Here is a 16,480-nt window from a genome sequence, read left to right as displayed (position 1 = left end):
ACGGATGCTACTCTGAAACCAGTAAATCTACAGTTTGCAAATCCCTGCACTCTGATGTACTACTGCCCTGAGAACTCAACATCCAAATACCACCTTGGCTGTTCATTTTATTCATCTGACAGGAGAAGAAAAACTGCTAATGCTTTAAATATTTCATCATGAAACATTCCTGCTAGCTAAGTAATAACCGTATCCTGGGCTGCCAGGCATTCCTGACAGCTTATACGGAACTGGGTTCAGTTCTGACTGTGTAAATCGCAAGCGCCAAGTAGCTATTTTTAGTTAGATGTTTTCTGTTGGGCAGCTACTTAAAGTTCACCATTTAACCTTGCACTTATCTTTTGTTGTTGTTGCTTTTCAGAATAAAACATGAAAATATAGTTGCACTGGAAGACATATATGAGAGTCCAAACCACTTGTATCTGGTCATGCAACTGTAAGTACTGCCATTAACTAACCAACCAACCTATCTATCTTGTCAAAATTGTCAGCATTTTTGTTTATTTGTTTCTTTAACCAAGAAGGTGGGAACAGATTAGAAGTATTTACTCATTTGGCTATGTCTGAGGAAGACCCTGAAGATGGGTGAAGTGATGCTTAAAACACTATGGGCCAGATATTGATGCTTTTGCTGAAATTGTGTAATATTATTCTGTGAATAGTCTGTCACAGTTTCAGGGTCACTGCACTTGCATTCCCCTCCTGGTGGTCTATCTAGGGCACCCACTCTAGGCTCCTGGCTTCTCAGCTGTCACCTGTCTTAGGCAGAAACCCCTGTCTCACTCCCTGCTAACTAGGGTAATAAGCTGCACAGCTCCCCAATTTACACTGTGACATCTCCTGCAAGCCAGACTGCCTAAAAGGCCAGTGTCTGCACTTTGCTTTCCCTCTAGAGCCTGAGACTAGTGTATTGCTTGCAGTTAGAAGTTACCACATAACTCTTTCTAAACAAGCACATTTATTCTTAAGGTGAAAGTATTACAGACAAAACACATTAAAAATATAAAAGAACTTGCATGCATGCTAAACAGTTTATTAGAGATCACCCCCCAACTCCAACCTTTGGCTCTGGTAGATGTTAGTCCTTCAAAACCACAACTTTATACAGCTCGTGCCTTTGATCTCTAATCTCCATGAACAGGCAATCAGCAGACAAGGACCCACTCCTTAGGTTGTAGCTTCAAAAGGCTGGGTTTTTACATAACCGGGGGTGGGGAATTTGCATTAACCTCTCTCTAGGTATTCCCCAGGAAATACACTTCACACTTAGGGTATGCATCCGATGAAGTGAGCTGTAGCTCACGAAAGCTTATGCTCAAATGAATTGGTTAGTCTCTAAGGTGCCACAAGTACTCCTTTTCTTTTCACACTTATTGTGACCAAAGTCTCCCAGGCCTCACATCACATCTCCCCCTAAAGAGGTTACATACAATCCTGGTTTATGGCTATCCGACCTATGGCATAATACATAAACTTTGCCTTAACACAATATATCGCTAAAGAGATTTAAATCTAATAAGGTCTCTCCCAAGGTTATGGAAGAAATTGCAATATCTGTCAGTGTCTCATTCAAATCAGCAGGGCTACTCACAGAGTAAAGTACTAGCTGGATTGTGCGAGGGGATCAGTATCTGGCCCCATATGTATAAAATTTCTACAATTCAGTTGTCTGGGAACCACTCTCCCCTTTTTCATTTTTCTGAAATAAAAGATTGTGAAAGCAACCATAAGAATAAGCCCTGGCTGATGTAGTCTTTACTGAGATATAGAGGATCAAAGATGATAAGGACACGTGTGTATTTAAATATGGAAATGAGAAGATGGTACCCATTAGCCAACTGTGAAAAGAAATGTCTGCCTTGTCTGACCACAGTGCTCAAACAATACCAGTGGAGCAGATGAGGGGCGTACACTGAGCACCTGTCCAAATATTGATCTCTTGGACGGTAAGAGAGTCAGATGGAAATCACTTGCCACCACTAGTGGAATATAGGCTCACCTTGACAGTAGTTCTCTGAATATTATTTCTGTCCCTCCATGCTCCCATTATAATCATGGCAACTTCTTATGTGGAGACAACATTGAGAATTATCTCTTGATTCTGGTGTGGCCAACTCATTACGTGAACTGATACAAGCTGGAAGTATCAGAGAGGGCAAAACTAGAACTGGATGGACGAAAGAAAAAAAGAAAAACATTAATGGAAAGCATTCACTAAAGGTCTGATCCAACTCCCACTGAACTCAATAGGAAGTCTATTGACTTCAATAGGAGCTGGTTCAGATCTTAAATTGAGAGCCTAATTCTCCTTTCTGATGCTCACTGTCTGTCTGTCATTGACAGTGCAGATCTCTATTGCATACTCTTTTCTGTATTCATTCTTTGTGGTGAAAACCTTCTCTGACATTACAGAGTAGAGAGATGAGTCAAGCTTTGTTCTATTACATGAGAAATTCCTTTGGCAAAACCATAACCTTTCTTCTCCTCCATTCTTCCCTTCAATCCTGGTTGGAGAGAAAAGGATCATATCACCTAGTTGCAAAGGGAGTTCCTCCAGTTGTTACTATGTGGTCACTTCCATCAGAATACTAAAAGGGATTGGGTAGGGGGAAATACAAGAGTTGAGAAAGCAGGTGGAGATTCAACGTTTTGCTTTTCAAAATCTGGTTTAGAAACCCTGAGTTGAAATTAAAATGTCCTCCTACCTACATATTGCTATACATTGTCCAGTTCTCAGTCAGCTGGATCATCCCCGTGCCAGATATATTTAATCTTATTTATTATGATAGCCACTAGGAATTGAACCAAAGATTGGGAGCTTGCTGTGTGAGGTGCTGTACAAAGAAGATAGTCCCTGCCCAAAGTACTGCAGGGGAAGTGGCAAAGGAATATCAGAGACCTAAAAATTCCAACAAACCAACTGAATTTCTCAAAATATCAATTTTGTGACCAATTGTCTAAGACTACTTGCTTTTGTTTAACGTCTTTAGTAAAATATCAAATATTATTTATTAATATATTTAATTTCAGGTAAACCCTGATTTTCTAAACTCCATATGTCTGAATCTGCATCTCACCTGAAATTTGTGTCTTGCCCTGAATCCAAATGTTTATTTAATCTAAAATCCATTGTTCTGAAATTGTGGTTTTAAGGTTTCAGACATTCAGTACTACTTCCGTAAAACTGGAGTTCACCTGTTTTCTCTGTGTTATTGGTAACCTGCTAAGGGACTATTTGGGCTGAAATTAAGAGGAGGAAAATTGAAGATCAGGGAAGACTTCTCCACTGTGAGATCTCAGACCCAAGGAAGTAGTAGAAGCCTCATAGCTCAAGTTATTTAAAAGCAGACTTGACAAAGCACTAGAAATATCTCAGAGAGAACAATTCCACACTGTCAAGGAGATAGGTATTCCCCCTGTCTGGATTCTTACATTTTTATGGGCTTGTTTTCACTACATTGATATCTCAAACTATAACTTGAGTTTTGCCCTAACCCAACTTCCTTACACACATATGGCAGTGGTGGCCAACCTGCGGCACCCTTTCCACAGCACCCATTGGCCGGGAACGGTGAACCGCGGCCACTGGGAGTTGCGGGCGGCCATGCAAATGTAAACAAACAGTCTGGTGGGCCACCAGCAGATTACCCTGATGGGCCGTGTGCTGCCCATGGGCTGCAGGTTGCTCACCGCTGCACTATGGTCTTTAGCTTAAGTTGGTGCTTTATGCTCCTGCTAGCTGGCTTTCTTGGGTGGGTTGAAGCTGGAATGTTGCTGACATTGGAGCTGGTAATGCAGTGGGAATTCAGCTGCTTTAGTTACAACAACTCATTGGATGCTAATACAATCACTCTGTTAATCCAATCCAGTGTTGTTTGCAGTGTGGTCATCACCCTCACTTCCTGGAGTGGAGTATCTTGAGTGTACTAGCTCAGGGTAGCAGTTGCAATGAAGAGGAGCCCTCTTATGTGTATTTTAGCTATAATTTGGCATGCCAGGGGGATATTTATCAATGTATTTTTCTTCTCATTCATAATTTACCTCTTCATTCTGTAGCAAATTTTCTCTTTTTGTTATTTAAATATTTGTAAAACAGGTTGACTAGAAGTTGGATTTTAACGACCTCAGCTGGGGTAATGAACGCAGCTCCATTAAGATGCATTGGAGCTCCACTGAAACCAATAGAGCTGATCCCATTTATACTAATCGAGGGTGTAGCACTAAATATTTCCTTCAGGTGGAGTGAAGGGAAGAGTTGTTTCATGTGTTCTGATTGCTATACACTAGATTGAGATTAATCCTGTATTTCCTGTCTTTTAAAATATGAGGAAAAATCCTATAGAAATTACTAGATCTTTTTATTGCCTTTTATCCCAGGTACTTGCTGCAAGTCAAACAAAGCCAGACTGGTTCTGGCTCTGCGTGGGATACAGCAAGGAAATACTCTTCTTCCAGTACTCCCTAGGGAGAGGGTCAAATCACCCAAGTGGGAGGGGAGGAGGTAGACAAGTATTCAGCCCCGCTGTGTGCTGGCCCATAGCATAGACTTCTGAATGTTTGGCATTTAGGACTAAAACGCCACTAAATTCCTAAGAATTAAAATCAATTTAACGTGCCCCATTTCCTGGATTCCAAATAGGAAGATTTACACCTGACGTTTCCTAGGGAACATCAGCTGGTTGCTACCATAGCTCAGATACATTATGTGGAGCTAGGCACCCATTTGATTACACCTCTGCCTAATTTGCTATTATATTTCTTGTGTTTTAGTTCTATTTCTTGTGTAGTCTTCAGTTATCTCTTGCCTTGAAAAAGCCAGTCCTACTCGGTTTTACTTATATTTAAAACCTGCCTTTGTTTGGAGGAGCAGCGTATAACTTCAGCTGTACTCTGGGAAAGGGCATTTTGATTAAAATAGAGACGATCGGAGGGAACATTAGAACCATAGGTAGTTTACAGGCAGAAAGGTATTTTTCTTCTTTGTGAGAGACCCAAAGATCCCCCAGCTTTGGGAGGGTTCACTGTTTGAGTATGGATCTGAATTTGGGGGCTGGCCTTTTATTTCTGACAGACTGTAATGAATGCAAATCGGAGAACCCCCCAAACTTTTTGGGGGTTGAAATCTAGATCTACATTTTGTAGCTTGGATCCATCCATCTGTGCTCTAGATGTGAGTAACTCTGAATGGTGTTAATAGAAAAAGAGCCCTCCCTACTACACTGAGCAGGGAATACACTCCAGAGTTCTAGCTGTTTAAAACAGGGCATAGGAAGGGTTGTAAGCTGCACTCTGATACCCTGGGAGTAAACGGTTTGGAAGGCTTCAGAGCTTATAGTACAACGTTTGCACTTTTGACCATGCATAAAAGCAAGTTTTTCTGGTTTTAAAAAAAAAAAAAAGGGTCACTAAATGTTTTGTTCAAATAACATCAACAAGTGATGCTTACAAGACAGCACAAAATCAGTGTCAAATCCATGTCTGTATAACACGGTGTAGCGACAGGACAACTCACCAGTGCAGCGCCTCCTACGGGTTGTCTTGGGAATTAGCTCTTCCAGCCCAGAGCGCCCTCTGCAGGCCAGTGTCTTGCCTGCCGCTGGCATCCGTGTCCCTCCCGGACCCCGGTGCCCTTGACCCTGGGGCTCTGCCCCAGCAGTACCCCCACACTCTGGGTCTCCCCTCCCTGGGGAACACCCAACCCTCTAAACCCACCTTGCCTCAGTGGCTACTGCCAGTCATCATCTAACCCCCACTCACTAGGGCAGACTGCAGCGTAATGGTCACTCATCATTGGCAAGGGTTTAGGACAAGCTGCCTCTGCCTATTCCCAGGCTGCCCCTCTGCAGCCCCAGTATCTTTCTGGGACTTTACCAAGGCCTGCAGCCTGGGGATTTACCAGGCTGGAGCTCCCCAGTTCCCTTTACCCTTCCCCAGCTCCGCTCCGCTCAAGGTACCTCGCTCTCAGGCAGCTAGCCCTTCCCTCTCCAGGACTAGAGTGAGACTCCACTACTTCTGGCCCATAGCCCTCTCATAAGGGCCAGCTGGGCCCTGATTGAGCTGGCCACTGCTGTGGTCAGCTACACAATCAGCTTTGCTTGGCTGTTTTAATTCCTTTTCTCCAGCTGCAGCCCTCGCCAGGGCTGCTTTAACCCCTTCAAGGCCAGAGCGGGGTGAGCACCCCGCTACACACTGCTTTGAAAAAAGTATTACTAATTTTCCCATGGGCTTTTTTGTGTAGTGCTCATTGCTGTAGTATCACGGTGCTTGACAAATATTCATTATTTACACAACAACCCTGTGAGATATGGGGCTATTATTATCCCCGTTTACAGATGGGGAACCAAGGTAGAGAGAGATTTAGGTCAGAAGTATCCACTCATTGTGGGTGCTCAGTTTGAGACATCGAGGGCCTGATTTTTCAGAGTACTGAGGACATGGCTACACTGGAAACTTCAAAGCGCTGTCGCGAGAGCGCTCCCACGGCAGCGCTTTGAAGTGCGAGTGTGGTCGTGCGCGAGTGCCAGGAGAGAGCTCTCCCAGTGTTCCTGGTAATCCACCTCCATGAGGGGATTAGCTCCGAGCACTGGGAGCCGTGCTCGGAGCCTGTCTACACTAGCGCTTTAAAGCACTCTGACTTGCTGTGCTCAGGGGGGTGATTTTTCACTCCCCTGAGCCAGCAAGTTAGAGCGCTATAAAATGTATGTGTAGCCAAGCCCTTACACATTTTCTATGTTTATAGCATGGCTCCCATTGACTTTAGTCGCAGCTGTGAGTGCTCAGCACTGTCAGGAATAAGGCCTTGCAGCTGTGAGTCTCCTGACAGGCTAATGAGCACAGCTGGGCCACATCAGCTAGGCCAGCTGACAGACTGCCTCGCCTGAGTCTCTGAGGAAGTTAGCAGGCCTTTTCTTAAGCCCAGCAGCAACTCCCTAGCTGTTCAATGCACATGCTTGTGGATTCTGCTTCCCTCTGCTTGGCTTACTTCTGTCCTGCACCCAGCCTTGATTCTTCCCTGTACTTGGCTGTTTTCCAGTCTTGTCTCAGCCTTGCTCCTGCTCTGGAACCAGCCCTGCTCCTGTCTTCTCTGTCTCCACCGATCCCGTTCTGACCTTCGGCTCCAGTTCCTGGCTTTGGCTCTGTCTTGACCCTTGGCTTTGGCATTCAAGCCTTGACTTTGGTTCTGACTCTTGGCTCTGATTCCTGGCTTGGACTCTGCCTTGGCTCTGGCATTTGGACTCTGACTCTGGTTGTGACTGTTGCTCTGCCCACAATCCGGTCTCCTAACAAACATTTCTACAAATCAGATGCCAGGGTCTCAAGTTGGGCACCCAGAAAATAAGGCATACGCAATTAGTGACCACTTATGAAAAGTTTGGGTTAAGTGACTTGCCCAGCATCACATAGAAACTCTGTGGCAGGGCAGGGATAAAGTCCATGTCTCCAAAGCACCACTGAATTGCCCTAAGCATGAGACTGACCTAGCAGTTCTCGGCCTCATTCATAACATACTATACAACTTCTGCAACAAATGAAGCATGAGTCCTACTGCACAACACTGTTTCATCCCTGGAGCACAATCCATTCTATGTGCTGAACAAGGTAGGGAGGGATCCTGTGTGGGAAGGGGGAAACTGTGTGATCATGTAATTAAAGAATATATCATAATGCATAGGTACAAGGGGGCCATGCTAAGGTTTAACAGGCAACCTTAATTTTGGAATTTCCTAACTTTTGAGTGAATTTGCAACCATAATGTGCTTTTAACATATTTATTTCTGTGAAAATTCTGTGCTTTTTACAAAAGCAAAATGAAAAAACAGAAATTCCATCATGTGGCATCGTATTGATACCCACATGGGTCCTCAGCAGGGTGGAAAACTTTAGAGCCACCACACATAAGCTATTGGAATAAGTGACAGCAGTAATAGGCTATGCAGTGTTTTGTAGCTGTGTCAGTCCCAGGAGAGACAAGGTGGGTGAGGTAATATCTTTTATTGGACTCCTAGAAACCATCCTCCAACCACTCACCACACAAAGGCCCAGCTTCCTCCAGGACATGACCGACTTCCTCCACAAACTCTGCAACATGAACAATCTCCCTCAGAACACCATCCTTGCCACCATAGATGTCATTTCCCTATACACCAGCATCCCTCAAAATGACAGCATAGCTGCGTGCGTCAAATATTTACAAGACAATAGACAACACTCAGATATTCACCCCAAACACATCGCCAGACTCATCCATTTTATCCTCACCCATCACAATTTTACATTCAACAACAAACACCTTGTCCAAACATGACAGGGAACATCTATGGATACTAGGATGTCTCCCTAATATGCCAACCTCCTCATGGGCCACCTTGAAGAAGCATTTCTGGACAAATGCAACACAAAAACAATGATATACTTGCAGTTCATCTGATATTTTCATCCTCTGAACAGACAATTTAAATTCTTTCATAGATTTCCACCATAACTTCAACAACTATCCATTCACTAAATTCTCTCTGGAACACTCCCACATCAGCATTGACTTCCTGGACACCATGATCAACTTCAACAATGGAACTCAACAGACAAAAAAATACAATAAACCCATGGATCACCACACCAGCCTTCATAGATCCATTAACCAGTCCAAACACACCAAGAAATCTGTTATCAATAGCCAGGCACTCAGATACCACAGGATATGCTCTGAGGAGAAAATCTGAGGAGAAAGTTCAGGCTATACACCTTAAACACACTTAAAACTGCCTTTATCAAACAGGGACACTCCACCAGAGAAGTGGATCACATCATGGAACAGGCCACCCAAATACCCAGAGAGAACTTGCTTCAACAGAGAAATAAAACCCTGTCGTATCACACTCTCCTAGTTGTCACCTACAACCCCACACTGGAGCCTATATGCTGTATCATCAAACAACTACAAGCCATACTTGGTAAGGATCCCATCTTGAAAGAAATATTTCCTGAATCCCCTCCTCTAGCCTTCAAATAACCTCCCAACTTCTTCAAGCACATCATCAAAAGCAAGCTCCCCACAAACCAGTACACTCCAACTCAAAGCACCACCAGACCCTGCCAGAACAACAGATACAAAACCTGCAGAAACATCTCCACTGCTACAATGATCAACACCCCCACAACACACCTTTCCAGATCCATGAGTTCTACACATGCCTATCACAACATGTGGTGTACCTCATCCAGTACATTAAATGCCCCAATAACTACTGTGTGGGTGAAACCAGACAATCACTGTGCTCTCAGATAAACTCATACAGGAAAATGATAAAAGACAAAAACACCATATCACCTGTGGGTGACCACTTTTCACAAAGCGATCACTCTATATCTAACCTATCAGTCCTCATCTTCGAAGGAAACCTGCACAACACTTTTTCAAAAGATGAGCCTGGGAGCTTAAATTCATAACTTTCCTACACACTAAAAATCATGGACTATATAAAGACACTAGATTTATGGCTTATTAAAACAAGCTCTAATCCACTAACAACCCTCCCCCACACCCTGCTGCTTTCCCCCCCCCCCCTTCCTTTCCTCCCTATGACTGGAGGGCTGTTAACGGGCCACTTCACTTTGAATGGCCCCTTGAAACATGTGTTAACTCAGGGGTGGGCAAACTTTTTGGCCTGAGGACCACATTGGGGTTGCGAAACTGTATGGAGGGCTGGGTAGGAAAGGCTGCACCTCCCCAAACAGCCTGGCCCCACCCCCTCCCACTTCCCACCCCCCTCAAAACCCTCGACCCATCCAACCCCCACCCCTAACCACCCCACAGGACCCCACCCCCTATCTAACCCCCCCCGTTCCCTGTCCCCTGACTGCCCGCTCCCTATCCACACCCTCACCCCCTGACAGGCCCCCCAGGACTCCCACACCTATCCAACCCACCCTGTTCCCCATCCCCTGACCCCCCACGAACCTCCGCCCCATCCAACTCCCCTTCTCCCTGCCCTCTGACTGCCCCCCAGGACCCCCTTCCCCATATCCAACCCCCCCCCCCACTCCCTGCCCCTTTACCATGCTGCTCAGAGCAGCAGGAGCTTGCAGCCCGGCTGGTGCCAGCCACACTGCCCGCGCTGCCCGGCAGGAGTGGTGGGCCAGAGTGCTGGCAGCGCGCTGAGGCTGCGGGAGAGGGGCTGGGGGCTAGCCTCCCTGTCCGGGAGCTCAGGGGCTGGGCAGGACAGTCCTGTGGGCCGTAGTTTGCCCACCTCGAGGTTAACTACTTATGCTAAACTATCTGTTCCATTTTGTATTTAACTGTGACACTCTAATAAGTTTCCTAGATCTGAAGAAGAGCTCTGTGTAGCTTGAAAGCTTGTGTCTGTTGGTCCAATAAAAAATATTACCTCACCCACCTGGTCTTAGCAGCAATAGGCTGTCATCCAATTTGTGTACCAGCAATAGAGGGGATGGGATATTTTGCCAGTGGCTTTCAAAGTTATTTGCTGAGAACAGAGGAATGGAGAGACTCAGGAATCTTGGGTTCACTCCAGAATCTGGAGGGGAGCGTGCTCTAGTGGGCACAGACTGTTTTGCCAAGTCTCCCCAAACGTGACCCTTTTTGCCCTGTCCCTTCCAACCTGTTCCTGTCCCTGTCCCAGCCTTGTCTCTTCCCCACTCATGAGTCTTCATCTCAGTCCCAGTCTCCTCACTTCAGTCTCAGTTTCCACTCCTCAGGCATCTCTTCTGGTCCAGTCTCCTTATTCAGCCAGTCCCAGTTCCCCATCTCTGGCGATCTCTTCTTTACCATGGCCTGCTGTAACCCCCACCTCCCACGCCCATGTTCCCACTCCTAATCTCCCTCCCTGGGCTCCTTGTAAAAGGTCAGTATCCTGTCCTCCCGCGCTGTCTCCTTGCTCCAGTCTCTTTGCCCAGTCACTGCCAGTTCTCACCCAACCCATAGGTTGCCAGTACCCGGCTCCTTTCTTAGCAAGTCTCTCTTCTCCCCGTGGCCCCTGGCTCCTCATCCAGTATCAGTTTCCCCCCATCTACTGCTTTTGCCTTCCCCACCTTGTTTCTTTTCCTGGCTCCCCGTCTCTTTGGCCAGCTAGTCCCAGTCCTCACTAGTCTCCTTGTCCCAGTCTGCTCCACACACCACTCCTGCAGGTCTGGCTTTTGTTCCCCCTGCATTTTTAACAGGCCACGTCCTCTGCCACTACCTCAGCCCAAAAGGGTTGGGGAGGAGTGCCATTAAGAACAAAGGAGAGCCGGGCTCCCTGCTCTAAGCCTGACCGGCATAGGGACAGCAAAAGGCACGTTCCTGTTAGAGAGGCCACCTCCCTGCCAAATGTCATGTCCCTACTCCACAGCCTGACGGGAGCTAGAACTGTACAAAGAACAGGTTGCCAGGATTTTGTAACATGGTCATAGACTGACCAATGTATTTTTCTGTAGCCTCGTTCTCAGACAGGGCTGAACCATTTTGGATGAAATCTTCTAGAGGAATTCAGTCCAAAGCAGACACCCAGCATGTAGAATTTCAGCCCAAATGGTTAAAGATTGGTGAAGTTATAAGCAACTGAAAATGCGGTCTTATAATAGAAAGTGTTGGGTGACCTTAATAATAGGTGGTGCTACCAGCCGCATGTATAATATAAAAATATGAAAATGAGATCGGAGCTATTCCCGCTTCCACATGAGGATTCTGCAAAGAAATTACTAATACTGCATAATGGAGATGTGTGTAGAAAAGCACCATAGAGCATTTGGGATTGATTTTTCCCAGAATTGTTGTAATTTCGTGCTTCCTCTGTGAATTCAAATGATGAGCTTTCAAACTAAGGTACCCACTGCTCCATTCCTAATGTTGATGCCATGTAATAACATTAAGATCTGAGCAACTAGTTACCTGCTGAGAATGAAGACAAACAATAAATAATTGAGAGGGGTTTGTTTCTTTTGTTTGCGGAGTTCAGTATTTCTCCAGGGGATACTGGAGAGGAGTGGGGAAGCTGAAGTATTTCCAGGAGTAAATGTTTGGTTGAACTCATTGGCTTGTTTTAAAGATAAGATTTGTTTGAGATTAATCATAGACTTTCTGGTTGCCAGAGACTAAAGTGGGGGTGGGTCATTCACCAACAATAGCCGTATACCATGTTTCCTGAGATTTAGCAGTTATTTCCTCTTATATATATATATATACAGGGATATGCCACTGTATTTTAGATACACTGGTGCAGTTATTATTCACAGATCATATATTGACTTTTTAATGATGTATATTATATACTCTGATATTTCTCGTTCATGCTAGAGAGCCATATATTAAAATGGATCTAATTTGGATATGCATGTATTTATTTGATACATAGTAAGGGACAGTAAGAGACCCCTACAAAATAATATTTCTGAATATGACGGCCCTCCCACAAGTGATCATCATCAGGAATACTTGCAAGAGTAGTATGGAGCAGGATTTCACTCTACGTTATAACTGGGCTCTGTCCTGTTTTCATTGAAATCAGCTGGACTTCTGTCAATTACTACAGTGGGAACAGGATTGTGCTTATTGTCTAGAAGTTTAGGCCCCAGATTTGGCCTGCTTTTGAAATTATTTTAAATCTGATCAGGAGCTTCTTCCAAATTCCAAGATCTATATGTTCAAAAAGTCCTCACTCTGGCCTGGAAATCTGTGAACCAAATGTTTATTTGGCACCTACATTGTTTTCATGCGTGGAACTCAGTTGTTGATGTACAATTTGTGGGCCTGATCCTGCCACCCTCCACTCGCACGTATAGGCCTTCCTCATGTGCTAGTCTTGTTGAAGGCAATTGTAATGTTCAAATGAGAATGGCTTGCAAGAGTAGGCCCTTTGTTTGCACCTATGAAGCATGTAGCTAGGGATCTAATGAGAGCTAGTTTGAACACCCACATCTGGGTTTGTGTGCAAAACGTTTGCTGTCCAAATGAGGCCTTGATCTAGAAACAGTCCCTTTGACTTCAGGGGCTCTAAGGTTCTGATCTGGTGAAGTGCTGAACACATGTAACCTCAGTTCCCACTAAGCTGCACAGCTGCCTATTAAGCACCATGCATGTGCTCATGGCTACAGTGGGGAGAGATTCCTCTCCCCCGGCCCCAGCCCAGCCACGGACCTGCTGTCGCCGGGGGAGATGCACTTCTCCCCCGGCTCCAACCCAGCCCTGGCACAGACCTGCCGTGGCCGGGGGACGCACCTCTCCCCCGGCCCCAACCCAGCCTGGCCCGGACTTAGAATCATAGAATATCAGGGTTGGAAGGGACCCCAGAAGGTCATCTAGTCCAATCCCCTGCTCGAAGCAGGACCAATTCCCAGTTAAATCATCCCAGCCAGGGCTTTGTCAAGCCTGACCTTAAAAACCTCTAAGGAAGGAGATTCTACCACCTCCCTAGGTAATGCATTCCAGTGTTTCACCACCCTCTTAGTGAAAAAGTTTTTCCTAATATCCAATCTTGCCATGGCCGTGGGAGAGGCACCCCTCCGGAGGAGCTGGGGGGAGTTCTCTCTCCCCGTCACAGCCCCGGGGCAGCCTGCACCCCAAACCCCTCATCCCCAGCCCCCCCCAGATCACCACCAGCCAGAGCCATCACCCCCACTTCCACACCCCAAATCCCTGCCCCAGCCCAGAGCCCCCTCCCACAATCCAAACCCCTTGGCCTCACCCCACAGCCCAGAGCCCCCTCCTGCACTCCAAACCCTTCATCCACAGCCCCACCCCGGAGCCCACACCCCCAGCTGGAGCCCTCAACCCCCCCCCACCCCAACCTTCTGCCCCAGCACTGAGCCCCTCATCCCCAGCCGCACCCCAGAGCCCGCACCCCCACCCAGAGCCCTCACTCCCTGTAACGATGCTGGTTCTGGCAGGACCCAACTGAGAGTGCCAATTCAGGACAAATTGCTTCAAGCAGGGCAGTTACAGCCCAAGGCTGGAGTTTTTCCATCTCTAAGGCAAACCAAACCAGCCAAACAGAGCAGACTTTGGTCTCACCCCACTGGCTAACAACAAGTCACACAAGCAATTCCCTTAGACACTCCAGTTTCCCAATATCACCACCAGTGACACTCGTTATGGGGACAAATGGTTATGAAAACCAATACCCCAGTAAAAGGAAAAAGGTTCTCTCGATCCCAAAGGATCAAGCCCCAGACCCAGGTCAATATACAAATCAGATCTTACCCACAAATCACGCTGTTGCCAATCCTTTAGAATCTTAAATCTAAAGGTTTATTCATAAAAGGAAAAAGATATAGATGAGAGCTAGAATTGGTGAAATGGAATCAATTACACACAGTGATGGCAAAGTTCTTGGTTCAGGGTTGTAGCAGTGATAGAATAAACTGCAGGTTCAAATGAAGTCTCTGGAAAACATCCACAGCTGGGATGGGTCTTTCAGTCCTTGGTTCAAAGCTTCAGTGTAGCAAAGTCCCTCCAGAAGTATGAAGCAGGATTGAAGACAAGCTGGAGGAGCTGCAGCAGCTTTTTATATTCTCTTGTCATGTGGTCTCTGCTTTCTTTGTCCCAAAGACAAGCTGTCCATCACATGGCATGGAAAAACCTCAGAGCTCTGTTCACAGGTAGGTCCCTGCATACCTTGCTGAGTCCCAAGGTGTATCTGCCTTCTCTCAATGGGTCAGTTGTGTAGCTGATCGTCCTTAATGGACCATCCAGCAGGCTAGGCAGACCTGACGCCAACTTGTCTGGGGTGTCACCCAGAAGAATAGCACAATTTTGAACTACAGACAATATAGAGCCAATACTTATAACTTTAAATACAAAAATGATACACATATACAGATAGCATAATCATAACCAGCAAACCATGACCTTGTCTTAGACACCATATTGGACCCCCTTTATACCAGATTTGGTGCTGCTACAGGACCTTGGTTGCAACAGTGTTCTATACAGTCCCAGTTCAAGTCAATAACATCACACACCCCTGCACCCAACCCTCTGCCCAAGCCCTCTGGCCAAAGCAAAAGTTCCTCTCTTTGGGGGTATATAAAGTTCAAACAGCTAAGAACAAAACAACTCCTTCTGCCCTCCTCTGAATAAACAATCCTCCTTGCCCCTTCCCAAGCCAAACTGTGCTGGATCTGGCTGACTAACAACATTGACAGTAACTTTAACTCACAGGCACTAGGCGTTCTTGATTGTTGAAAGATCCTAACTGTAGTTTATTATTATAGTTATTTATTTATATTACAGCAACAGCCTGATGATTTGGGGTCCCACTGTGCAAAATATCAAACAAAAAGATGTGAAGATGTCATCCCTGCCCAAAAGAGTTCACAAGCTAAGAATTTTGATTGGAGAACCCAGGTTCTACCTGTGCTGTTCATGAGCTATATCTCCACACACGCAGACTTGTGGTAACCTTGTAAAAGTTCTGGAAACCAGCTGAACCAGATACTTACATATCTGCACTAAAGTCTATAGACTTTATTATTATTATCAAAAGCTATATTTCTAAGCACACACTAAGCCCACTGAATATTAAGTAAATAAAAGGTAGAAACTGAAGCACTAAGCAGTAGTTAAGCATTGAATTTCTTGTTCTAATAACCAATGCATGAATGCTCTCTGAATGCAGTGGAGCATATACTGTATTTGAAAGTGACATTTAAATTAAAATATTCAGCCTCAAAGAAAAACAACAAACAGTTAAGGGAAATGCCTTGTTTGCCAGTTTCCCTAAGTAGTATAGCAAGTATATGCTATATTACAAAACACTGGTACAAATACCACACAGATATCACATCAGGATGCTAATTAAACCAACACATAGACTTACAGGACAGGATGCCTTCTAGAGTTTCGTTCATATGCATGTTTCCCATGACTCATTACCCAGAACTAGAGTCAGAACTAAGTCTATGTCTACATTGCTGCCTATGTCAGCAAAATTTATGTCGCTCAGGGGTGTGAATATTCACACACACACACACACCCCGAGAGCAACATAAGTTACACCCACATAAGTGCTGGTATGCACAGCGCTATGTTGACGGGAGTTTCTTATGCTGTTTGCAGGGGTGGTTTTTAAATGCTGAAAGGAGAACTCTCTGTCATCAGCAGAAAGCGTCTTCACCAGACGCGCTGCAGCGGTGCCACTGGATCGGTACAGCTGCACCACTTAAGCACTGTACGTGTAGACGTGGCCTTAATGTCTAGTTCATGAGGATATTTCAGTGTCTGTCTCTGCAGCAGGACTGGTGCTTTAACAGCAGAATATACAGTCCTCCAAACATGCAGCTTAAGCAGGAGCTGTGCAGTTTACATGGTACATTAAGTATGAAACAGGCAGGATCTACTGTGTTTACACTTAAGATGGCGTCTAGAGTACCGGCATTCCACAGTAGATACACACCTCAGTGAAAGACGGGCTGCGTCCACACTGGTCACTACACTGTGTGACTACAAGCCACAATGAAAGGCACTGGCCAAGAGGAAAGGCTCTGG

General features: G+C 45.6%; 1 protein-coding gene across 3 annotated transcripts in view; it reads left to right on the top strand.

Moving 5' to 3' along the window:
• CAMK1D (calcium/calmodulin dependent protein kinase ID) overlaps window positions 1–16,480 on the top strand; it is a 369,044-nt gene that overhangs the window by 223,361 nt on the left and 129,203 nt on the right. For all 3 annotated transcript variants that reach the window (XM_084617259.1, XM_084617257.1, XM_084617258.1), the window contains exon 3: window positions 362–436. In XM_084617259.1, the coding sequence (XP_084473385.1) occupies window positions 362–436 (75 nt within the window). The remainder of the gene's footprint in view (window positions 1–361; window positions 437–16,480) is intronic.

Source organism: Lepidochelys olivacea (genome assembly GCF_965140295.1).
Source record: "Lepidochelys olivacea isolate rLepOli2 genome assembly, chromosome: 1".
In the NCBI taxonomy this organism is placed as follows: Eukaryota; Metazoa; Chordata; order Testudines; family Cheloniidae; genus Lepidochelys; species Lepidochelys olivacea.
Note: the sequence above shows the minus strand (reverse complement) of the source record. Positions and strands in the feature narration are given on the sequence as shown.